Source organism: Notolepis coatsorum (genome assembly GCF_963971535.1).
Source record: "Notolepis coatsorum genome assembly, chromosome: 8".
In the NCBI taxonomy this organism is placed as follows: Eukaryota; Metazoa; Chordata; class Actinopteri; order Aulopiformes; family Paralepididae; genus Notolepis; species Notolepis coatsorum.
This window is the reverse complement of record NC_140172.1, coordinates 130403952-130430815: the sequence shown is the minus strand read 5'-3', so window position 1 is coordinate 130430815 and position 26864 is coordinate 130403952. Positions and strand designations below refer to the sequence as shown.

Here is a 26864-nt window from a genome sequence, read left to right as displayed (position 1 = left end):
GAGACGACCAGAAGGAGTGGATGGACTGAGGTGGGAAGAGTGATGTGGCTCTGTTATTTATTGTCTCTAGACCTGGACTAAAGTAGAGGCGACGTAAAATGTCATTCTAAAAAAGAAAAAAGTACACTTGTGGAGCACTTCTTTTTATCGTCTTAGATCGATGGCTGTTTTTTATTGTCCACAAGGGAAATTCATTCCCAGTAAGATAAGATATTCCTTTATTGATCCTCTTGGGGAAATTCGGGTGTCATAGCTGCATGGGGGAGGGGGGCGGTACAGGTATGGGCACTGGGCAGGGTAAGAATAGAAAAACATAAATATAGGCAATATATTTATATTTTCAGCGTTGCCTGCGGCTTGGGCCAGTCGTCATACTATCTTAATTGGCAGAGGTAGCGGGTGGAAAGTCGATGGGTGGGGATTGGACAGCGACTCCTACAGGTCAGTTGGGTGACGCCTGTACAGCAGAGACAGGAAGTATCGGGGGCAGCGTGAGCCTCCCACGCGTTACTCCTCGCCACTGAGAGTCCGCGCTGTCTGGTGAAAAGATGCGACGGGCTGCCTCCTCGTGTACCGGACGGGACACGTGATGCAAGGCTTCTATCTTCACTACAGCCGACCAGTGGGAGGCATAGTCTAGCAACGTTCAAGACAGGGGAGGGGAGAATTGAAGAGGAGAATTGGCTATACGAAATTGGGATGGGTGAAAACTAGAAAATAAGGAGAAAGTGGATAAAAAAAAGATATTAAGAATAGGAGAAAGTAAACAAGGGTTCTATTATGTTACAATACATATAGGCAATAAAGAATTATAATCTGAATATATATATACTGTGAGTAAGTAAAGTAAACGGTATACACAGGTGCAGTATACACAAGGTACCCTAACTGACATGATATATGTTCGTGCAGGTTTGGTGGTAAGAGTCGGACACACTTAGTGGTCAGACATACCTAGTAGTAGTGATGTGTACTAGGGCTGCACGATTAATCGAAAAAATATCTCTATCTCAATTCATAGACCTATGCGATCTCATTTCAAAATTATGACTATTAAAAAAAGAAATTTACTTTCAACTTTTTTCAACTTTTTAAAAACGTTTTACTTTACTTTTTTAAATGATGACGAAAAATAAATCGTAATTCTTAGAGAAAAATCGTGATTCACAGTTTAGCAAGAATCGTCCAGCCCTAATGTGTACTGATGCAGCTTGAAGAGAGAAACTCAAAAACCTAGAAGCATATAAGAGTGTGTGACTTGTACTACTCTTTCAGATTGCAGGGATGCCATTTCGTTTTATTTATTTATTTTTTTTATTATCTTTTTCCCCCTCCTTCTTTTTCCGATTTTTCTCCCATCCCACTGTTAGTCGTTATGCCAATTCCCAACCCCTTTCCTGGTTGTTGCGCACTTTCCCCTACTGTTGGTCCGAGAGGCCGGAGACTGTCGCATGCTTTCCTCCGACGCATGTGCAGCCAGCCGGCAGCCAGCCTGGCCGCGCAGATTCTCACCGGGAGTGTGTAACGTGTGGAAGGTCGCACTACCTCTCACCAGATCCTACCCTTGCTGAGCAGGCGCCCCGACCGAACTGTAGGGGTCGCTGTCCACAACGCCCAGGACCCACCCACGGCTCCCCTCCCCTAACTCAGCCAAACGAGTTAGTATAGCGATCAGCCCGAGCCAAGGCCATGCTGACTCTCCGAGTCTCCGGAAGTCGAGAGTTTATTTATTTTTTAACTTAAGACCTCTATTGATTTTTGGATTGTGTGTGTTCTTTTACCTGGGGCAGGCAGATGGGTAGTCAGTCAGTCAGACAGACGGGATGTTCAGGTCTAGATTAAGCTGGACTGTGTGCTCAGGCTGAACAGCAGTGCAGGTGGGATGAACAGTGGTGCAGATGGGATGAACAGTGGTGCAGATGGGATGAACAGCGGTGCAGATGGGATGAACAGTGGTGCAGATGGGATGAACAGTGGTGTAGATGGGATGAACAGCGGTGCAGATGGGATGAACAGCGGTGCAGATGGGATGAACAGTGGTGTAGATAGCCTGAACAGCGGTGCAGATGGGATGAACAATGGTGCAGACGGGATGAACAGCAGTGCAGATGGGATGAATAACGGTGCAGACCGGATGAACAGCGGTGCAGATGGGATGAACAGCGGTGCAGATGGGATGAACAGCGGTGCAGATGGGATGAACAACGGTGCAGATGGGATGAACAGCGGTGCAGATGGGATGAACAGCGGTGCAGATGGGATGAACAGCGGTGCAGATGGGATGAACAGTGGTGTAGATAGCCTGAACAGCGGTGCAGATGGGATATCTGAACTGCTTTGTAACACAGCCATTGATGGGTCCCTCGGGGAGCTCTGTTAAGACGCAGTAGCGCATGAAATTGATTTACGGGAAGCGTGTGTGTTTGTCACAGAATGTGTGAGTGAGAAAGTGTGAGAGGGAGAGAGAGAGTGTGCATGACTCGAAGTGTCTCCAGCGTTTGTCAGAGAAAGGGTCTGTGTTACACCATCTGTGTGTTTTTTCCATCATCATACACAAACCTCACTGAGAATGCCTCCAGCCTCCATTTGAACGTGTCGCAGAAGGTTCAGTTGTGCATGTGTTCCAACAGTGTGTGTGTGTGTGACAGACCTAGCTCGCGGGTTCGATGCTGTGCCCTGCCTCCTGCCTGCCCCTCCTGAGGGAGTTGGCTCAGTGGCGCTGCCTGCTCGGTTGGCATCGGCATCGCGGGGTCGCGTCCGCTAACGCCACAGGTGTCACCGCTGGCGCCGGACAACAACAACAACAACAGCAGCAGCAACAGCAACAGCAGCATGGGTCAGAGGTCAGGGTGGGGGGCGGAGCCTCTCGGCCTGTCTGCCGAACCAAACCGCAGACCGGCAGTCAGGTGAGTACCTTACCGGCCGAGGGGAATGCCGTTGGCATTAGGTCATCATCAGTACGGCTGTGTGTCGGAATTGTTTACGGTATTCGATTGAATTGCTTCAATGCTACCGTGTATTGAAAAACAACATGTGGTAGCGAATGACACCGTGTTAATGTTAAAGGACAATAACTGCATTATTTAAGTCTGTGCCAATTGCCAATGTTAACCCTCTCCTTCATGTTATTCATAGTGTCTGTAGTTAACCCTCTCATTCACATTATTCATAGTGTCTGGTAACCCTCTCCTTCACGTTATTCATAGTGTCTGTAGTTGACCCTCTACTTCACATTATTCATAGTGTCTGTAGTTAACCCTCTCATTCACGTTATTCATAGTAGGGGTGTAACGGTACGTGTATTCGTCCTGAGAATTTACGGCCGTCACGGTGCGGTACGTGCAGCCATACGAAGAATACGCCTCGGAGCCTTCCCTCACGCGGCACAGAGGAGCCTTCCCTCGCGCGGCACAGAGGAGCCTTCCCTCGCGCGGCACAGAGGAGCCTTCCCTCGCGCGGCACAGAGGAGCCTTCCCTCGCGCGGCTCAGAGGAGCCTTCCCTCGCGCGGCACAGAGGAGCCTTCCCTCGCGCGGCACAGAGGAGCCTTCCCTCGCGCGGCACAGAGGAGCCTTCCCTCGCGCGGCACAGAGGAGCCTTCCCTCGCGCGGCACAGAGGAGCCTTCCCTCGCGCGGCTCAAACACACCAGTCGCACATGCAGGCAAGCGCAAGGTCCGTGCGAGAGCTGCGCGCGTGGCCGGGCACACCAAGTCCGACTTCAGAGACATTGGAGGAAGGCACATTTACATTGGAACAGCTGCAGGGTCATTACAATTTGACAGTTTTCTTTCGTTTTCTTGTTCGCCCAATAATGTTAACCAAATGAAACCAATGGAAAGAAACGCACCAACAAACACAGCAACATTCTCCCGCGCCGGAAGCATACTTTTCCTATAGAAAATTATTCTATTTAATAATAAGAATTATAATAATTTTCATAAATATAATATATACATAAAAAATTTAAATAAAAAAATGTTTTTAATTAATAATAATTATTATTAAAAAAAAATGTGTACCGAACTCGTACCGAACCGTGACCACAATACCGAGGTACGTACCGAACCGTGGGCTTCTGTGAACCGTTACACCCCTAGTGTCTGTAGTTAACCCTCTCATTCACGTTATTAAGTGTCTGTAGTTAACCCTCTCATTCACGTTATTCATAGTGTCTAGTTAACCCTCTCCTTCACATTATTAATGATTGTCTGAACATGGTTAGTGTAATTGGAGAGATCACAGTCCAGTTTCCTGCCTCCAGTAGAAGCCATTAGTTCTTGTTCAGTATGATGGAAGAAATTCCACAGACTTGAACATCGCTGGAGTTAGATGATCTATCATGGTAAACATAATGGTTCTGTCAAAGTTTCTCCACCGACTGTCTGCAGCCACCATCATGAATAATGGGATGGAGGGGGTTAAAATGACTGTATTGTCCTTTTAAACGATACTGCTTGTTAGGGTCCTGCTGCTACTGCTCCCCACGTAACAATAATTCCACTATGTCTTAATGGGCCTGAATCTAAGAGTAATAAACTTTTAAGTGTGGTTGAACCCAACCCTGGAGGGTTCACGCCCTCGGCCCGGGTGCCCTTGGGGAGGTGGCAATAGCTCAAATCAAACCCCACAGCAAACAACCAAAGAACGTCGTCGTACTTAAAACAACAAAACCAAAACACATGCATAATTTAAACAAGGTCAACACTGCGAAACAACATGGTGGGCTACATGGAATACTAGAGCCTTAGGCAGAGGATGTCTGTCGGTACTGCGGACGGGAAGTAACCACGCTGCACAGATGGGTCGGGTTTCTGAAGTCTGGATTTCAGGATTCAGTACAATGTCACGATGATGTTATCAATTCAAGGACGATATTTGACAACAGTTGGGAGGATGGCACTCTGCTTCTCCCACCAAGTGTTTTCAGTTGTCGGAAACCTTGCCCTAGGTTGATTTTAATTGATGATAATAGTAATTGGAATGACTCCTCAGTCCTCACCTGCACTTTTGATGAGTGAATAAAACATTCATGTCTCTTCCACTGCTATAGTTTGGTACCCAGGTCATTCACATGTCTCTTCCACTGCTATAGTTTCGTACCCAGGTCATTCATGTGTCTTCCACTGCTATAGTTTGGTACCCAGGTCATTCATGTGTCTTCCACTGCTATAGTTTGGCACCCAGGTCATTCACATGTCTTCCACTGCTATAGTTTTACTTGCACCTTTATGTGGACTGAAATCAGATGTTCCAAAACCATCAATAAACCCCACTGTTTATTGGATGAGGATTGTACCCTGTATTCATATAGTATCCTCTATTCTAGATGATCAGTGTTCCGTTTGTGCTGACTCTTGAATTGGATAATACGCCAGTTCAGAGTGACCCTCTCTCTCCAGCCAGGAGGAGCAGATGATTTGCTGCTGAAATGCTGTAGGAAGGAAGTTGTTCAATAATTGAACAAGGAGTCACTCAGGCTGCCTTTGTGTTTCTCCACATGACTTGGAGAGGAGAGAAGGCTAGAGGCATATACACAGACAGGAAGGTAGACAAATCATGTACCTAGTACCTAGCCAGCCACCCAGACGTCCAGTCACTCACCCAGCCAGCCAGCCACCCAGCCACTCACACACCCAGCCACTCACACACACCAAGCCAGCTAGCCCGTAAGGCTGAGCCCGAACGTTCGAACGTTCGTTCGTTACGCTGACATTCGGACTTTAATTAATATGTTTGAACGTTCGGTGAAAAAAAAATAAAGGATGCGCACGGGGTTGAGGTGATGTGAATGCGAGGCGCTCGGCTCAACCAGTATGGTCTGCCGGGCTGCAGCGGGATACTATTTCTCAACCAGAGCTCTATTTTGATTGACAGGCGATTCTGCCAATTACGTCACACCGCTTGCACCCGCCTCTGCTGTTACCACCAATCGGCAAGCCTCAACAGACTTACCGTAGCTACCGGGGAGCCGTAGTTAGCTCCCCGCAGAGGAAGTAATCGGTAACAAGGTTTCCGTAGGTGAACCTGCATTAGGATCATTAATGAATACCATCCTTTTTCGGCCACGGAGCGTGAGCTTCATGGCGGGAGGTGGTTGCGTTGGAAACAACAGCAGGCGCACGGTGGACAGACCCGTCCACCGTCTACCTCGGAACGGTGGTAGGGCGGACGGGCGGCAGGCGTGTTAGGAGCCCGAGCCCGGCCGTTCCGAGGTAGACGGTGGACGGGTCTGTTGAGCCGAGGCGTGCGCCTCTCCTCCCGGCTCCCCTCCCCGTCGACCAAGAGTGAATACCTGTTATTGAACGTGTAACACTAACTATATAACGTTCGGTTAATGCCACAAAACGAATGCATTTGTTTATCTAGCCCCTTACGTGACTGCAAGGGCTATTGTTTATCATACTTTGATTCAGTAGCTTGTTTATTTTCTTCTGAGTGCTTTGTTTAATTACATGTTTACATGAACAGCCACCACTGTAAACAACATGTTTTTCACCAATAGACTATGCAATGCCGCCCTCCGTAGGATCTATAATACAATAAAAAAAAAGTATTATTAAAAAAAGTATTAAAAAAAAATTTATTAAAAAATTTTAAAAAACGAACGTTCGAACGTTCGTTCGATAAACCCTGGCGAACGTTCGAACCCTAAAAACAGGGTTCGGGCTCAGCCTTACCAGCCAGTCACCCAACCAGCCACTCACACACACACCAAGCCAGCCAGCAAGCCAGCCAGTCACCCAACCAGCCAGCCACCCAGACATTCAGCCAGCCACCCACCCACACACTCAGCCTGCCAGTGTCATGTCTCCCCTGCAGTGAGTGAGTTGCTTAGATTAGATGTTTTTTTAATTAGAATTCCACTGGTGAACCTTCATGGAACCAGCTGTTTTCTTCTACTCTGTGTTCAGATAAATAGCTAAAATGACTCCTTTTTTATTATTATTATTTTTATTATAGAACCCACACCCATGTGGCGTTGATGTGCTGAAGTGTTTAATGCATAGTGAGGAATTACTCCTGAGGAAGGTGTATTTAATTATATATTTTTAAATAACAAGCTTTAATTAAATTAAGATTCAACTGCTGCTAATGTCCTCTCCCCACTTCGCCATTCCTCTCCACCTGCAACCTTTCTTTGAACCTCTAGGAGGAGCCCTATACACCTATTTCAGTTGCTAGGTAACAACACATTTGTTTGGTTAAACATCAGGGTTTAAATACAAAAGAAAAGTCTCCAGATCACCAGCTGTTGTGATGCTAAACTTGCATCCTACATTCTTCAGATTAGTTTTAGGACCTTACTGCATGTAAGGGACCAATCAGCCAGACAAAAAAATTGGGTTTTTATTTTACCCATGCAAATACAGCCAAAGAATAAGCGTTTGATATACCCATGCAAATACATAATTTACAAAATATAACATAAATGGTCCAAATAATAAAAGCAGGACAAAACCGACCTGAACAGAACGGAAGACAAAAGACAAATGAGAACTCAAAACTATATATAGGCCCTGGCCAGATACATTAACCTAAGTAGGCTAATTGATCATTAATATTTTACTAAATAATATCTTACAATTCTGATTAATCTAATAAACAATAAACACACAACATAACTACTAAACTGAACAATCAATAATCTTAATTAATAAGGAAATACATATAAGAAAACTAAATTACAATACAATAACCCCGGGTGCGGTGCACAGACGACGTATCCGTCACACTGCACATAATAATAATAATAATAATAATTTGTTATATTGCGCCTTTCAGAAGACCCAAGGTTGCTTATGGGTTTGTTGGCTCAACGAGTAGGGTATATCTGCAGAGCCGCATGTCTGGGCGGGGCTTCGGGGCTTGTACTCTGTGTGAGATGGGGCTTCGGGGCTTGTACGCTGTGTTGTTTCCTGTAAAACCCGGACGTAGTCAGTTTGTGCGGTTTATTTTTAACCCTAACCCGCAACACTGAACACAGAAATGCAAATGCTGATGAGTCCTCACTGCTTGTAAAAATAAACAGCACAAACTGACTACTTCCGGGTTTTACAGGAAACAACACAGAGTACAAGCCCCGTAGCCCCGCCTCAAACAGAGTACAAGCCCCGAAGCCCCGCCCAGACGGTGGGCTTGCGGCTCTGCAGATTTATGCTATTGTGCTCAACAACAACAACAACGTTGTCAGTCAAACAAGATAAGTGGACACCACAAGCACACTCCATGGTCTGTAGCGTTCATTTCATTCAAACTCTCAGCTGCAGCAGCGTATTTTAACGACCAGCACGAGTTGCGCCTTGCGTACATGTATGTTGTGTAATTGACATTGTAATCTCAAACGGCGCCCTCTTTTCGGCGCCCTCTTTTCTTGATCCTCCAATCAAAACTGTTGCTTTCCTCGGGACAAGCTTGCGACCGGAGGATCGAAGAAAAGAGGGCCGTGGTTTGAGATGGGTCAATTGTTTTCATGGCTGAAACGCTCTATACTTATTTCCTTTTGGGGGGGAATTGTCTCTAGCAGTGGTGGTTGTTTTTTGTTGCTGTTGGTGAAACACTGCACACACGCACACACACCAGGGACTACTGGCCCAATTCCTGTCGATCACTCATTAGTGAAGGAAGATAAGAGGATAACTGTCCCCCCTGTAGAGGAGTGGGGGGGGGGGGGGGGCTTTTGTGACAATCTGTCAGACTTCTGAAAAATAATGTTTTAATAATAAATTCCATAGAGCTCTACATTCCTTTTACTTCACGTTTGCTACTCATTATTTCCAAATGACAAGCGGATTACGTCCTATAACAAGATGTAGCGCTTTTTAAGATGGGTGTTTTTCTTTCCTACCGGCTGCCAGCAGTAATTTAGAGTCCATTAAAATGGTGGTTCCTCTCACGCTTGAAGGTTCCTTCCCTTTGAGAGAGAAAACGGTGTTTGATGGACAGATAGATCAATAAGTAAAACCCAGAGCGAGTTAGAAACACCATCTCCCCTGGTGTTTCTATCAGCCTCCACGCTGCAAGAAGAAACGGCTCAGCCAGTGTTTTTATCTGGTATTTCAGACGTGTTTTATGTCATTTCAGGTATTCTAAAGTGAATTAGTACTGCTGTGGCACATAACCGCTGGGTCCAAGAGACTCTGTAACCTCGATATCTTTCGGCCTGACTGAAACCAGATGAAGTCGATAGAAACGGCCATTGTCATAAAGCATGGTAAATAGGGCTGTACCGAATGCTTCGTAGCTTCGATCATAATGTTGACATTCGAATTCTAAATCAACATTCAAATTTGTAATTTCTAATAAATATTTTTTTTATTTTTTATTTTTTGTGTATTCAATCTGTTTAAACCAGGGGTCTCAAACTCAATTTACCTGGGGGCCGCTGGAGGTAGAGTCTGGGTGAGGCTGGGCCGCATCAAATATTCCACAAAAAAAGGGTTTCAAGTATTCAAAAAAAAAGTACAACTGAACTGATCCAATCTTTAGCAATAACATTTCAGAACATGAACAGTTCTTCAGAACATGAACGGTTCTTCAGGCTTCTCAGTGGTGTCAGTGGACTCATCCACAGCTATGGAAATGCACTGTGCATTTTTTTTATTCTATCACAAAGCTGTTTAATCAAATCACCAGTATTTCAGTTATTCTGGTTGCTGTGCGGTCTGAGGGGGAATTTGCTTTTGTTTGCCTTCAAACATGGTCTCCATCACTTCAGTCATACATTATTTTCAAATAGCTACCGTTTCTTGGCATATAGTCACATAATTGGTTTGGTGCTGGGACCAGGGGAGTAGCTGGGGGGGGGAGGTTAGGATGATTCCAAGGGCCCAGCACTGGGGGGGGGGGGGGGGGGGGGGGAGTTTTATTATTATCCTAAAGTAAGTTAATGTAGATGACTCAAAAGTATAATTGCCTGTATTATAAAAAAATAGGTAAAAACCATATTATGCGTTTTCATCAATAAATAAATGTCCCACATTTTTTTATAGATTGGGGGCCCCACATTTTTTAATAGATTGGGGGCCCACAAATTGAGTCTTTCATAGGGCCCAGAATCTCCAGCTACGCCCCTCGCTGGGACTCAGGATGAACGCATATTTTTCCGTCCATTCACCTTTGAATTGCAGTCGACTTTTCTTTTACTGACCATCTTTGAAAATGCCATATTTTTCTGCTGGCGAAAATAGGCTAATAGCTATACATTTATCTCACAGAGATAAAACTGGGAGCGAGTTTTCTGTAGATGCGCTGTCAACTCTGCTCCGACTTGAACTGAAAGAGAGAGAGACAACATGCAGTCCGTGAAGACCCGCCCTACTCCCCTACTCTGCCTCTGATTCGCAGACTGTGGGTGAGGGGGAAAAACTAACCAGGGAAAAATGCTGACGGGACGCGTATGTGATTGGACCAGACCCGTACGCGTACAGGCAGTGGCAGTGCAGCCGGACATGCAGAGCACTGCTCGCAGAGGAGAGAGATAGCGAGGATGCATTTGCTTCCACTTTACTTGATATCACTCCGGAATCACGTTTCAACCAAGTCACTAACATAACGTTGCTGTCATGAGCCTGCGCTATGGTAGCCTACAAATTATAAAATAAATAAAACTTCCAACTCTCGCGCAACGACTCGGCAAACAGTTGCGCGCGGGCCGCATTAACACTAAACTTTGATGTCCAGTAGGGGGCCGCAAAATATCATCCCGCGGGCCGCGAGTTTGAGACCCCTGGTTTAAACCAATGGGGGTTTTCTTCACATTTTCAGTTAAAGATTAGGCTACACTAATATTATAATATTATACTATAAAACGTCACCATCACTTTCATACCAACCGTGCCCTTATTGGATTATTTATGTTGACGAAACTGAGTTATATTCATTAAAGAAAGTTGATTTAATAAAAGAAAAAGACATTTAATCAGATTAATCACTTTATTCAAATTGAGGATTCAGTTATAAAAAAATATATATATATATATAAAATATACTTCAATCGAAGCTTTGAATGTTACAAAATGACATTCGGTACAGCCCTAATGGTAAACATATATATTTTTTTGATCTACTTATTCTCCCCCCTTTTTTCCGTATTTTTCTCCCATCCAAATTTAGTCGTTATGCCAATTCCCTTCCTGGTCGTTGCACACTTTTGTCCCCTACTGTCGGCCTGGGGAGGGAGAAGACTACCACATGTCTTCCTCCGATACATGTGGAGTCAGCCAGCCGCTTCTTTTCACCTGACAGCGAGGACTCTTACCGGGGGAGTGTAACGTGTAGGGCTGTCTTAAATACTTCGAAGCTTCGTTCGATGGGCAAAATCAACTCTGCCTCTCTTTGTTAACTACAACAAGCAATGCTGTTTGTTATTTAAGATGAGGTCGGACCCGGCACTGACAGATTTGTGTTCATTGTGCTGCTTTTATAAAGCCTCAAATGACGGCTTACAATATTTCATGAAAGCAAAGTGTTTAGTTTGTCTAAGATTTAAAAAGGTTTAAACTTTACAGCACTGACAAAGTTGAACAAAGTGCTGTACAAGTCCCACAACATAAAAAGAATAATAATTAATAATAATTATATACTTTTTTTTAATTTCGAAGCTTCAAATTAAAATCGAATCTCGGCCCAGAAGCTTCGAATTCCAAAAAAAAAATCAAAGGTCAGCCCTAGTAACGTGTGGGAGGATCACACTCTCCCCCAGATCCCTTCCCTGTTGAACAGGCGCCCTGCCCGACCAGTAGGAGACTAGTCGCTGTTTACAACGACCAGGATACATACCGGTCCCCACCCGCTTCCCACCCGGCACCCGCTAACACTGCCAATTGTGTTAGTAGGGACGACTGACCAAGCCGGAGGTACCGCTGACAGCTGGATTCTATCCCAGAGTCTCTGCGATGGTAGGCGAGCGCTTAGTCCGCTGCGCTACCCAGCCGCCCAGCATGGTAAACATTTGGAAGCGGCAACATATCAATTTGAAATGTTAAACGTCTCAACGTAGTCTGAATAAAAGACGAAGACACCTGCTAAGCTTGTGTCCTTTTATTTTATTTAAATGAATTTTTTTATGCAGCTGTTGGCCTTTTCAGAACGCTGCTCTTCCAGCTGGCTGCGCCGCTCCGTGTTTTACTGGAGGGACTAGTGGGGCCATTGATTTCTCATGCAGCGTCTCACTATATGCAGATACATTTTTAACGGGGCAAACACTGGAAACCTCCCCCCTCCCCCCGGAGGTAGTTAACACTCCTCACACCAAGTCACCCCTCCTCCTTCTCATCGTCTCTTTTCTCCCCCACTCCTTCCCTCCCCCCTTGTCTCTCTCTCTTTCTCCCCCACCTCTCCATCTCACCCCCCCCATACCTCACCTTCCCTCCATCCCACTCATCCCTTCTCTCTAGTCTTAACCCATCTCCATCTCACCCCCCATACATCACCTTCCCTCCATCCCACTAATCCCTTCTCTCTTAACCCATCTCTCTCTCTCTCCCCCACCTCTCTCCATCTCACCCCCCCCATACATCACCTTCCCTCCATCCCACTAATCCCTTCTCTCTTAACCCATCTCTCTCTCTCTCCCCCACCTCTCTCCATCTCACCCCCCCCCATACATCACCTTCCCTCCATCCCACTAATCCTTTCTCTCTTAACCCATCTCTCTCTCTCTCCCCCACCTCTCTCCATCTCACCCCCCCCCATACCTCACATTCCCTCCCCCCTTGTCTCTCTCTCTCCCCCACCTCTCTCCATCTCAACCCCCCATACCTCACCTTCCCTCCATCCCACTCATCCCTTCTCTCTTTTAACCCATCTCTCTCTCTATCTCTCTCCTACCCTCTTACTTCTTGTCTGATTGTGTGTCTTATCCGTTTTTCCCCTCTGGCCCCCGACGGCAAGGTCATGTATTCCCTCCCGCTCCAGAACACAGTCAGAGGAGGTGAAGAGAGAGAGAGAGAGAAGGAAAGATTGATGAATGAGTAGATTCCATCACGAAGGGTCCAGAAGATCTAGCACCCTGGCAGCCGCGAGAGGATTTAAACTAGTAGGGTCGTGAAGAAGATGAGAGGGGATCGATTGATTCTGCTTCCAATTAATGAATATATTATTCACATATTTTCTCTCAAATTCAATTATTGGAAAAAGCTATAAACAGTCAGGTCCATAAATATCTGGACATCAACATTTTCATCATTTTGGCTCTATACACCACCACTATGGATTTGAAATGATGGCTTAAAAATGGGGGGGGGGCACATATAGAAACATATAGAAATGTTGTGTAGAAATGTTTAATTCCTACGACTTGGATGTAAATAGCCTCGGTGTACAGAGCCAGAATTGTGTCAATGTCCAAATATTTACTGACTGTATGTCATGTGTCCCATTCATGTCGAATTATTGAGAGAAACAAAACCAATACCTTTTTGCACTGCAGCCTGGTCCACGAGCTTGTTGGCCATAAGCTTTGCGTTGATTGTGTACAAATGCCTGCAAACACCACAAGGTCAGCCTCCTGTCAAAACATACTGTGAGTCTATCAACACTGCAGTATTGATCTCTAGTCGTTTGTGTGAAATGGAAGGGATTTTGTTACACCAGTACACCTGAGGTGTTGTGATCTCTCTGAAGCTCTCCCTCCTTCTCTCTCTCTCTCTCTCTTTATGTCATCTCTATCCGTCCCCCCCCATCATCCCTCCCGCGTTGCTTTATCCAGGCCAAACATCCAAATCCTCCCCTGCAATGCACCTTGCAGGGGCTAATCCACTTATTAGTCCAGGCCATCGTTCGATACCACTGAGCCGCAGCAGCCCTGCAGCGCGGGCTGTGGACTCTCCTCTGGCCAAAGTCAGCTTACGCTCATAAATGAAGTGCAGCGCTTAGCCTAGGGAGATGAATGGGCATTGCCTCAGACTCTATTTTTTATTTAATTTTTTTTTATCTCATTGCTCTAGTTAGAATATGACTCGTCGTCATCATGGCTATGGAGGTCGTGTTTAATTTGAATAATATAGTTAATTATTCATGTGACATTTCTTCCTGCCATCTGCCTTTTTCAGTGGTTTTTGCACCTAGAGATGGACGGAGAAAAATCTATTAGAAAATGCTAAACTTTTATAACCAGGGATATTATAAGGTTTTCATAATACATGGTGTTGAGGAGGCAGGGGGCAGAACACTGTAGTCTCTCAGGTGTTGTAATGTCTTCCAGTCACCAAGTCAACTGACTGTGAGAGTGAGAGTCATAATAACTTGAGATCGTGAGAAGGTAGTTTTCCTTCAATTAAGTACTAGTTCATTAAGAACTAGGGCATGACAAAAAATATTGTTTGTTTCTGGTTGCCGACCGACCCTGCCGATTTAGGTGCGACCCAATATATTTTATGATTTTTTTTTATTTTTTTTTATAATATATATAAGAATAAAGTTTCATAGAAATCTTAGTCAAACCTTTAGTATTATGGATATTAAACATGCTGGCAGAGTACATGCATCCATGTTGTTGTGAACATTTTAATTAAATAAAGAAATTCCCTATCCATAGTCGCCGTGGGAAAGAATAAAATAAAAGAATAAAATAAAATAAATTCCCTACCTACCCATGCCTTAACTGACAACCAACAGGAAACAAAACAATATTTTTTTCATGCCTAGTCAATTAAGTACTAGGATTAATTGAGAAACTCGATTGCTGTCATTTCAATGTGCGTTTCTGATTGACATATTGGCGCCGTAGAGCCTAATCACTTGATTGGCAAGACATGCTGAGTTCAGTAGGTGTAATTGTTAAGACCAATACAGTTCAAACCTACTGAATATAGGCATGTGCTGTGAATGCCTATATATATCTCTTTATTATATATAAATGTGAAAACCATAAAAAGGGTTTTCATGTATGTAGCAGTGAAAGGTGATGCATCAGGGGGAGCTTCACACAAGTGGCCTCATCACACTGCTAGATACTCTCAGTCATTGTAACCTAGTAACACATTACATTAGCCTGCCAGGGTTCGTCTGCGTGACATTGGTTAGAGGGCACTCTCTCAAGGCTGGTTCAGCAGCGATATGAAAAATCTCATGGGTCTTTTTGATTAGTATTCCTTTTTACCCCCCCCCCCCCCAATCACTCTTCCTCTCCTTTCTTCCCCCCTCCTCTGTTTACCACTCTTTCTACCCTTCATTTGTCCTCCCATTCTCCTCCTCCCCGTCTTTGTTCCCCCTCTCTTTTGCACTCGTTTGATGTCTCGCTATCTCTGTCCTCCTTTCCCCCAATCCTCAGTTCTACAGTCTCTCTCTTCTCTCTCTCTCTCTCTCTCTCTTTCTCTTTCTCTTTCTCTTTCTCTTTCTCTTTCTCTTTCTCTTTCTCTTTCTCTTTCTCTTTCTCTCTCTTCTCTCTATCTTTCTCTCTCTCTGTTCTGTTTCACAGTCTTGGCAGATAAAAAAAAATCCTGTCTGCGTTTCTATCTCCCTGTTATAGATTGGGGGGGGTTGGAAACCAGGGGTGTCTGCTTCAGGTCCCGTCAGTGGGGTACAGTGCTCTGTGGTCTTGAGCGTGGCACTAACTGTGTGTGATTCCCACCGGGGCAAAGCACTGAGTAACACTAATATTAGAGACGTGCTACAGAAATGTAGCCATTCATTCAAAGCAAAAATAACAAGAGCCACATATAACTAAATAAAAGACATTTTGTAATTAATTCTATTAAGTAATCTAGTTAAAAATGTATTCAGCAAACTTTATTTCCTTCCCTTTACGATCTCTTTAACCGAGGAAAATATGTTGTCTTTTTAATCCAGTGATGCCAAACGTATCTTGGTCTGTATTCAGTAAAAGTAAGGGTGTTTTGGTTGTAAGCCAGAAAAGAAAATGCTGTATTTTCACAATGTTGTGAAATAATAATGCAAAGCCGTTTGTGGCTTGCAAGGCTAATGTTTTGACTGATCCTTAACATTTAATCCTCAGATCAGCATCGGCTCTCAGTAGTTTATCTTGGGAGTCTGCCTTTTTTTTTTTATCTCACAACTTGGGATATATTGTTCTTCTAGACTCGTACCTCATCCTTTCTACATCAGTCTCACAGTGTTGATTTGATGGCTGACACTCTTGAGTTAATTGTTACTTGAGAGACTCTTGTTACCATGGTGACGTTATCACAGAGTCAATGTGTTACCATGGTGACGTTATCACAGAGTCGATGTGTTACCATGGTGACGTTATCACAGAGATGACGTGTTACATTGGAGAAGTTGTTTGTGATGAACATCATCTACGATTCATCAAGCATTAAAACAAAGTGCCCCTTTCAACACTCACCACTGCACCCTTTACTTCTCCTGAACTGGCCATCTCTGCACACTCATCGCAATATGCACTGGTTCATGCTCATTTACAAAACCCTCCTTGGGTTGTCCCCCCCCCCCCCTTACCTATGTCACCTGTTGCAAATTACATCTGCCACTTACAACACTCGTTCTGCTCAACACATTATCCTAAAGATTCCGAAAACATACACTGCACTTGGTCAAACATCATTCAGGGCTGCTGCTGCTGCCAGTGACTGGAACAACCTACTGAAATCTCTCAAACTGGTCACCTTTATGCCTAAGTCAACAGTCAAGCACTCTCTGATGAACATTCTCACTGATTCATGCAACTGTTTCTCAACCCAGTAACACCCCCTACCTCCTGTCTGTCTTGGTGCCCCTTTCAATGCTATATTGCTTGTTGTATGTATATTGTAATAACATTATTGTATGTCGGAATTCGGAAATGCTTAATCCTGAATTATTTTTCAGCCCCCCCCCCCTCCCTTCAAGAGGCGTTGTCTCGTGCATCATTGTAAATAAGAATTTGTTCTTAATTGATTTGCCTGGTTAAATAAAGGTAAAACATTTATTAAAAATTCTTGTTGCTACAGCAACATTTTCTAAAAAAAAATCTGAAGCCATCTTAGGTGCACCAAAGGAAAATACTGATACATTAAAGGTGCTATAGATGACATTCAGCCACTAGATGTCGCACTAGATCACCAGCATGTCATTTATCAATCGGCTGCGTTCCATGTTGTGGGGAAATGGGAAGTAGGGAGGGGGTACGCAACATGTAAACAAACGTTCATTTTGGACCTGGCTAAATTCGTTCAAAGATTACTCTACGGTACATAAAAACTATCTATAGCACCTTTTAAGAGTCTCATTCTATCCATTTAACACTTTGGCTGCCATGGGTTAAATTCATTATCAACCGTAGGTTGCCGGCTCTATTTGTCTATAGAGAAAGTCCCCTTCTTTGCAGGGCTATAACTTTTTAAATTCTATTGCTACATTGCCATTATTAGGGCCCATTCAAAGTCCTATATGTATTGTTCATTGTGTAGCAACGTTAAACTTTTTCATTCACATATTCATAGTAAAGTATGGTCTAATGTATAAGTATGTTTTCATCTCTTTCTGCAGCTTTCTCCAGAACGTGATCTATAGCCCCAAATACATTATATTGATGATGCAATACAGTTTTATGGCAATCAGCACGATATAAAAAATTCCAACTAGACGTACTTCTAGAAGTTACTACACGTCATCTGATGTTGACCGGATGGGCTAGGGGGCGTTTATAATTCCGTGGGCAGCGTTATACCAATCATCTAATGTGGGTCAAATGTTGATAATAGCAGTTAGTATCGAAGACTGTAACTTTACACGCTAAAACTCACCCCAGTCTCCGCGCGCCGTTGGGCGATCATCGTAGAGTAGACATTTTATCATTATGGGATGTAGATTTACCCGGTCCATCTCCAGCTTGTATAATGGTATATACGTCCAAATCATGTTGTTTATCGAGTTATTGGCAATCGATCGCTGTGTATTGTGACGAGCTAGAATGCCGGGACCTATAGCGAGTGCCCGGAAGTAATACGGCCGTCCAGCACAACCTCTATGGCACTTCCTGTTAAGCGATTGCGCCGATCGGCCACCAGATGGCGCTCCTGAACCGCCAGAGAGCTCAGTGGGTCCTCCTGGTGGATCTCAGGCCAGCGGAGGGGACATATGAATCCGATCCCAGATTTTTGAAATATTGATATTAAAGACGCTGTAAAGCGTCTTCGGCAACTTGAGCATGGCCGGGAATGACGTGTTTAAGCGTTTCCCGGCACCCAAAGTGTTAAGTTCTGTGTCAAAACCCTCTCCCTTTTCTACCTAAATATTAAAGTGATGCTGGTGTGATTTCTGTGGGGATCTCTACCGAACAAAGATGTGTCTGTAGAATAGGACTCGTAGGCCGGGTCCTCTCTGCAGCACCACAGTACATAATTTAAAATTGTATTTTGACACATTTTGCCTTTAATAAAAAAATAATAATATATAGCTCCTCCTGCAATGTGGTTATTGCACAAGAGGCTATGTTGTGATTCAATCAATTGTTCAGCCCTACAGATGGTACATTAACCCCCCCCCCCCCCCCATCTCTGCTCTACCCATTATGATCTCACATTCTGTTGGAAACAAGAGACTAATCTAATTTAACCTCATGACATGTCCTAATGTGATGTTCATTAGTGTCTCTCTCTCTCCCCCCTCCCTTCCTCCCTCCCTCCCTATCCCTCCCTCTCTTTCTTTCTCCCTCCCTCCCTTCCTCTATCCCCCTCTCCCTCCCTATCTCTCCATTCCTCTCCCTCCCTCTCTTTCTCCCTTCCTCTATCCCCCTCTCCCTCCCTCTCTCCCCCCCCCCCTCTCTCTCCCTCCAGTATTCGTCAGCAGGCTGTGTGCTGTCCTTCCACCACACGGAGAAGCCTGAGCACGAGGAGGTGTGTGAGTTCAGGCCGTACACCTGTCCCTGTCCGGGCGCCACCTGCAAGTGGCACGGCTCCCTGGAGGCCGTCATGCCTCACCTGATGCACGCCCACAAGTCCATCACCACGCTGCAGGTGAGGTGCCAACAGTCTAGTCTGATACACTGACCCTCATCTGCACCGGTGATGACAGTGACACTGCCTACTGGCTCATATGCTTATATTCAGAGTTAATTATATTGTTTTTACACTGCTTATTTTTATCTGTACTATCATTGCCTATATTTATGTCTTCTACTATTACCCTGCCCATACCTCTACCTCCCCTCCCCCATGCTGCTATGACGCCTGAATTGGGGAAGAGGGGGCAGGGGGAGAGAGAGAGAGGGAGGGAGAAGGAGAGGGATGGAGAAAGATAGGGATGGAGGGAGAAAGAGAGGGAGGGAGGGAGGGAGGGAGAAGGAGAGGGATGGAGAAAGATGGGGATGGAGGGAGAAAGAGAGGGAGGGAGGGGCGGGGAGAGAGAGAGACTAATGAACATCACATTAGGACATGTCATGAGGTTAACACTTTAATCGCCATGGGTTAAATTCATAATTTACCATCCCTCGCCAGCTCTATTTGTCTATGGAGAAGTTCCCCTTCTTTGCAGGGCTATAACTTTTTAAATTCTATTGCTAAATTGCCATTATTATGGCCCATTCAATGTCCTATATGTATTGTTCAGGGTGTAGCAACGTTAAACTTTTTCATTCACATATTCATACTAAAATATGGTCTAAAGTATAAGTATGTTTTTATCGTTTTCTGCAGCTTTCATCAGAACGTGATTTATAGCCCTAAATGCATTATATTGATGATCAAATACAGTTTGGTAGGAATCTGTGCGAGATAAAAAGTTTCAACTGGACGTACTTCTAGAAGTTTCTACGCATCATCTGATGATGACCGGATGGGCGGGGGATCGTTTATAATTCCGTGGGCAGCGTTAGATGATTCATCCAGAGTGGGTCATATGTTCATCAGATCAGTTAGTATAGAATACGTTAGAAAATAACGCTGAATCTTACCGTGGCTTCCTCGCGACGCTGGCAGATGAGCGTGGAACAGATTTTTTTCTATTATGGGATGTAGAAATGCCCGATCCATTTCCAGGTTGTATAATAGTATATACGTCCAAATAACGTTGTTTATTGAGTTAGGGCGAGCAATCTATTATCCAGTGTTTCAAGATGGAGTCGCGGGAGCTATAGCGAGTGGCCGGACCACATATGGATGAGTACTACCGGTTCAAAGGTTAATATCCGGTTGGCGATCTGCCGATCGGCCACCAGATGGCGCTCTTGAACCGCTAGAGAGTTGAGAGGAGATCAGCAGTGTGTCTCAGGGCTCCGGAAAGGAAATATGATTTCGATGACAGATTTTTTAAATATCGACATCAAAGACGAGTTACGGCGTCTTCGGCAGAATGAGCATGGCTCGGAATGACGTGAAAACTCGTCCGCGGCGATCATAGTGTTAATAAAGGAATATCTTATCTGTCCTGAATCAAGCCGATCGGCTCGGACATATTATTTTCCGCATTCCTGGTCCGTGGACAGCTGTGGACTTGTACCTAGAAGCGCGCGTGGCTCCATTCATACAATGGAGGGTCTGCCTCGACCCGGCTCTCTCTTGGCTAAATAGTTCAAACTGAACCTGAACCAGAGCTGAGCAGTCGAGTGAGACGTGAGAAATCCAGCAGCCGACCTCGGAGCTCATCGGGTCCAGAGACGACTCTCGTCAAGCTCTGCCGGATTCAGGCATCGCTGTCAAACGACCTCTGCATGCTCTGCACAGGCTCTACTGTTGCATATCGATGTTAGTCTGTTTGTCTTTTACTTCAGGACTATGGTCTATTTGTGGTGCATTTCCATCCCAAATCACATCTTGGGAAAAACGCTGTATGGCAGTTTGTACCATCGTACTGATCACGTATTATCCCTTCTCTATCTACCCGGCCCTCCAACTCCCTCCATCTCTCTCTCTCGCTCTCTCTCGCTCTCTCCCCTCTCCTCTCCTCTCCTCTCTCTCTCTCTCCTTCCCTCCCTCCAGGGGGAGGACATAGTCTTCCTGGCTACAGACATCAACCTGCCAGGGGCAGTGGACTGGGTGATGATGCAGTCCTGTTTCGGTCACCACTTCATGCTGGTTCTGGAGAAACAGGAGAAGTAAGTTCATGCTGGTCCTGGAGAAATACCACCCATTTTTGTTATTCACATAAGTTTCTCCTGTGCCCCCCCAGGACAGTTCAGTCAGCACCACTCTCTCCTAAAGCTAGAAATAGGATGTAAAATCTGGGGCTGATCCATAGACTGTGAATGGGGCTCTAAATGTATGACGCCATAACACGTCTGTGTGAGCTCTAGCACCCGGATGAGCATTAAAAATCCGAGCATTTGTAGGAAGTCGGAACCAGAATTAAAAGCTCATTTGGGTACAAGAGCTAGAGTTGTTCCGATACCGATACTGGTATCGGAAAAGCCGCCGATACTGGCTAAAATGCTGGTATCGGTATCGGCGAGTACCCTCTAATGCTGCGCTCCGATACCATATGACGTAATTTATCAACAACACTGTGGTCTGTTGAGTAAGCATTATAAAACAAACGTGTGCTTAATCGATTAAAGTGTCAATGCCATTTGTCATTTTAACAGCAGATACTTTCTTAAATGTCATCGTCCCGACAGAGCGGTGTTGACGGCGAGCTCATGGGTTCGCTTGGTGGCTGGTGTTATTAGCATTGAACGGCTAACCGAAAGCTAGCTTTAACATTACCTTGGCTAAAGTTGGGGCTATTCATATAATCCAGCAATAATGGCTGCAGACCTGCAAGCAAAGTACAGCAAGTTGGCAAAGGAGTATTCCAAGTTAAATCACAATGTCACCAGTAACGTTACAGTCTTCTATGGTCTTCCCATATACCGGTAGCTCATGCTAGCTAACGGTAACGTTGTCATTGCACAATTGCACGTCGCGTACACAATTAATGACATGTTGCGGACAGCCATATCGGCGACAATGTTTAGCTTTTAGTGCCAAATGATAAGAGTCTGAGGCGGAGTCTCAAAAGAGAATGTTGAATATTTATTGTGCAAAAATCAAAACAGATCCGACTGCTACTGAACGGAGCCTTGTAGACAGACTGAGTAGGGTATATCTGCAGAGCCAGTGGGTAGCGAGTGCAGCAACGTATAATGTCCGTGTGGATCATTGGAGTAGGGTATATCTGCAGTGCTGAAGCCCCATACTCATTGATTAATGATACTAATACAAATCTATACAATCACCTGTTGTTGAATAAATACCATTACTTTCTAGTTCTGACTAAAAAACAGTATATATAAAACAGTATTTGTAAAAAAAAAAAAAAAAAAATATATTTATAAAAAATTTATATAATATCGTTTTTTTTTTTTTTTATGTATGCACTGGTATCGGATAAGTATCGGTATCGGCCGATACCCAAAGCTTAGGTATCGGAATCGGATCGGAAAGGAAAAAATGGTATCGGAACATCTCTAACAAGAGCTCACACTGACATGCTACGGCCTCACAAAGTCAGAGCCCCATTAATTCGGGTAACCGTCGGTAGTGTGATAGTAAAGGGTTTAACCTTCTGTAGTGCGGCAGTGAAAGGGTTAACCTTCTGTGTATTTGTCGCAGTGAAAGGGTTAACCGTTTTGGTAGTGTGGCAGTGAACGGGTTAACCGCTAGCATAAATTGCTAATGGTAAATGTCTCATCATCGGAGATCTAGCGCCGGTCCCACGGATGAGCTGGAGAGAGCGTTTGCTCCGGCGACACACACACCGCCTGACCCGGTTCTTCTGTCCTCTGCCCCCCCCCCCCCCCCCCCCCGACAGGTACGAGGGCCACCAGCAGTTCTTCGCCGTGGTGCTGCTCATCGGGACCCGGAAGCAGGCGGAAAACTTCGCCTACCGCCTGGAGCTCAACGGCAACCGGCGGCGTCTGACGTGGGAGGCGACGCCCCGCTCCATCCACGACGGCGTGGCCTCGGCCATCATGAACAGCGACTGCCTGGTGTTTGACACGTCCATCGCGCACCTATTCGCCGACAACGGGAATCTGGGGATCAACGTGACTATCTCCATGTGCTGAGGAGAGAGGCGCGGTGCCTCTCCCCCGACCGTATACGTGTGGCCGTTAGACGCATATACACGCACTCTCTCTCTCGCTCACAGACACACACACACGGGGTCTCTCTGCCTTCCCTCTCTATGCCATGTGACAGACAGTAGTGAGGCTACGGGCTCCTTGGCTGTACTGTACTAAGAGAGGAGCAGCGGGCACAGGTCTGCCCCCCCGCATCCGGAAAACCCAGGAATCTTCAGCTTCACGCTCCCCCCCCCGTCCCCCCCCCCGCCGCCAAGTGTCCGCAAGTCCTGAAACCAAGAAGAGACGAGAGAGGGGGGCGCGGCTTGAAGGGCGGCGGCCCCGAAAACGCCTCGGAGGATCTCGAGTTATTCCGCTCACCAGGGAAGGATTCAACCAAACCGCTAGTCTGTATCCCAGGGCTCACTGAAAACTCGGTGTCTCACGCGCACCGCATCCAGCGGGAGAGGAAAAGGTGGGCCGTGTTGGTCCAATGAGGCCCGGGTTTAGGGTAGGGGTGGGGCGTGTTGGTGGGCGGGGGCGTTCATACGTGAGACACCAAGTTTATAGGGAGTCCAATCCCCCCGCCTCGACAGCCTGCTTCATGCTACCTCCATGCTACCTCCTCCTGTCAAAAACGCAGCCGTCTTACGTGTTACAATTTGTCACGGCCATGAAATGGTAACAAATCGCACTGACGGTAAAGAGGTTTGCGACGGTGGCGAGTGAGATGACGGTCACGGTTAGGGATGGTGGCACAGTGATTATATGAGTTGGGTGCATAAGTTGCATTTTTAAGAGTTTGGAATTGTTTTTGTTTTTTTATAACAGAGTTTAAAGGGTCATGGAATTTGACTTGATTTTCAACGAACGGCAGCGAATTCTATTTGTCGTACTTGGGTCTGTAGGTCGAACGTCACACGCCACTTTTATCGCTTTTCCCCCACCACTGCAGAAACGAGACACGCGACTGGGTTGGATTGTCCAATAAATGTCACAAGCAATATGACATTATTGTGTCATCTGTTTTTTGAGTGGCTCACATCGCTGCTACTGCATGAAAACCTTGTAATATACAACAACACGACGGAGAAACGTAAATTCTTAACTAAACAAGGGTTGCAAAGTTTTCAAACGGCAGCAATTTGCAAATCTGCGTGGGTAACTAGGCTTGTTTGTGGGGGTGGTTGTGTCAGTCTGCGTGGGTAACTGTAGGCTTGTTTGTGGGGGTGGTTGTGTCAGTCTGTGTGGGTAACTACTAACTAGGCTTGTTTGTGGGGGTGGTTGTGTCCGTCTGCGTGGGTAACTAGGCTTGTTTGTGGGGGTGGTTGTGTCGGTCTGCGTGGGTAACTAGGCTTGTTTGTGGGGGTGGTTGTCTCCGTCTGCGTGGGTAACTAGGCTTGTTTGTGGGTGGTTGTGTCAGGGATGGGCCATCTGCTTGATTGATTGAATTTGATATAAGGAGACTGAGCTGGTCAGTCTCCCCAAGGGTATAAAGGAATATCTTATCTTATGTACAACAATGGTTTTTCAAACTTCTCCGGGCACCCACATTTTCTGAACAATTCAAAGATTTTTCAAAAAGAAAAATCCAGTACAAACCTGTTTCTCCTGTACATTTTAGAACCACTTCAGTCTTTGCGTGTCCCAACTTGTCCCCAACCCAGACTTGGATAAAACAAAATTAACAAAATGTATTTTTAGACGGCTGACTTACTAGCTCGCAATATGTTATTCAGTCTAGCCTGAGGGGACTTGGGAAGGCTTTCACTGCATAAGGAGAGGCTTTGGAGACCAGTCTCTGCACACTCATTTGAGCAAATTTGTATCTTCCAAATGATCCACCTTTGGGTCCCGGACAGAGTCTTTGAAAACCACTGATGTAAGATGGTCTCAGAATGGAAAGCCACTGACGTACATGACGTAAGATGGTCTCAGCATTGAAAGCCACTGACGTACATGACGTAAAATGGTCTCAGCATTGAAAACTACAGTTTGTAATCCACATTTTGAAGGACCCTCCTGTAACACCTCTGTTGACACAGAATCTGGTTGAATCTGGAGTAATTTTACAATTTTTGTTTTATTATTTCTATTTTAGAATTCTAGAATCCTATATTTCACTGGAATTATGTTGCTAGGGAACAGTTTGGACACAAATGTATTTCCTTGTCAACTATTAGCAAACATTGCAACAGGAAATAAATGTGGGTCCTTTTTTAGAATGTTATTGTCACTTCTATAGAAAGTGTCTATAGCTTTCAGTGAGCAGTAGCCATCGTGACGTCATCATTCATTTGTTCAGTTCTCAAATTGAATTCTCAAAGATGATCAAACTGGTTTGATGTCAAGAAAGTTCAAGGTGGTCAGAGGACGGCAACATCCCCCCCCCCTGCCTCACCGACGCCCCAAACGCCCCTGGAACTCATCGAAGCCTCTCGGTGACCACAGCCAGTACAATACGCTGGGTATGGATTCATTTTCTATGTATACTTGTATGTGCAGATATTAATATACCTTGTGGAAATGACCCCCCCCCCCCCCCCACCGATTCTGACCATTTACGTTAAAGGATTCTTGGCCAATCGGATAACATGGAAAAACACAGATACGACGACATGAGTCAAGCACAACCCAACGTCTCTTCCGACACGTGGCGCGTCTACAGTGAACCGAGAGGACCGTCTCCTCTGATCAAACCTCCTGCTCCTCCTCCCTCCTGCTCCTCCTCCCTCCTGCTCCTCCTGCTCCTCCTCCCTCCTGCTCCTCCTCCTCCTTCCTCCTCCCTCCTGCTCCTCCTCCCTCCTGGCCCTCCTCCCTCCTGCTCCTCCTCCCTCCTGGCCCTCCTCCCTCCTGCTCCTCCTCCCTCCTGGCCCTCCTCCCTCCTGGCCCTCCTCCCTCCTGCTCCTGCTCCTCCCTCCTGGCCCTCCTCCCTCCTGCTCCTGCTCCTCCCTCCTGGCCCTCCTCCCTCCTGCTCCTGCTCCTCCTCCCTCCTGCTCCTCCTCCCTCCTGGCCCTCCTCCTCCCTGCTCCTCCTCCCTCCTGCTCCTCCTCCCTCCTCCTCCCTCCTGGCCCTCCTCCCTCCTGCTCCTCCTCCCTCCTGCTCCTCCTCCCTCCTGCTCCTCCTCCCTCCTGGCCCTCCTCCCTCCTGCTCCTCCTCCCTCCTGCTCCTCCTGCTCCTCCTCCCTCCTGCTCCTCCTCCCTCCTGCTCCTCCTCCCTCCTCCTCCCTCCTGGCCCTCCTCCTCCCTGCTCCTCCTCCCTCCTGCTCCTCCTCCCTCCTCCTCCCTCCTGGCCCTCCTCCCTCCTGCTCCTCCTCCCTCCTGCTCCTCCTGCTCCTCCTCCCTCCTGCTCCTCCTGCTCCTCCTCCCTCCTGCTCCTCCTCCCTCCTGCTCCTCCTCCCTCCTCCTCCCTCCTGCTCCTCCTCCCTCCTGCTCCTCCTCCCTCCTCCTCCCTCCTGGCCCTCCTCCCTCCTGCTCCTCCTCCCTCCTCCTCCCTCCTGGCCCTCCTCCCTCCTGCTCCTCCTCCCTCCTCCTCCCTCCTGGCCCTCCTGCTCCTCCTCCCTCCTGGCCCTCCTCCCTCCTGCTCCTCCTCCCTCCTGCTCCTCCTCCCTCCTGCTCCTCCTCCCTCCTCCCTCCTGGCCCTCCTCCCTCCTGCTCCTCCTCCCTCCTCCTCCCTCCTGGCCCTCCTCCCTCCTGCTCCTCCTCCCTCCTGGCCCTCCTCCCTCCTGCTCCTCCTCCCTCCTGGCCCTCCTCCCTCCTGCTCCTCCTCCCTCCTCCTCCTCCTCCCTCCTGCTCCTCCTCCCTCCTGCCTCCTCCTCCCTCCTGCTCCTCCTCCTCCCTCCTGCTCCTCCTCCTCCTCCCTCCTGCTCCTCCCTCCTGGCCCTCCTCCCTCCTGCTCCTCCTCCCTCCTGTCTCCTCCTCCTCCCTCCT

General features: G+C 46.4%; 1 protein-coding gene across 1 annotated transcript in view; it reads left to right on the top strand.

Moving 5' to 3' along the window:
• Nucleotides 1–23427, top strand: part of siah2l (seven in absentia homolog 2-like) — a 47293-nt gene extending 23866 nt beyond the window's left edge. The window contains exons 2-4 of the mRNA XM_084320954.1: nt 18737–18916; nt 20876–20991; nt 22686–23427. Of these exons, the coding sequence (XP_084177080.1) occupies nt 18737–18916; nt 20876–20991; nt 22686–22941 (552 nt within the window). The 3' untranslated portion in view covers nt 22942–23427. The remainder of the gene's footprint in view (nt 1–18736; nt 18917–20875; nt 20992–22685) is intronic.
• Nucleotides 23428–26864: the final 3437 nt, after the last annotated feature.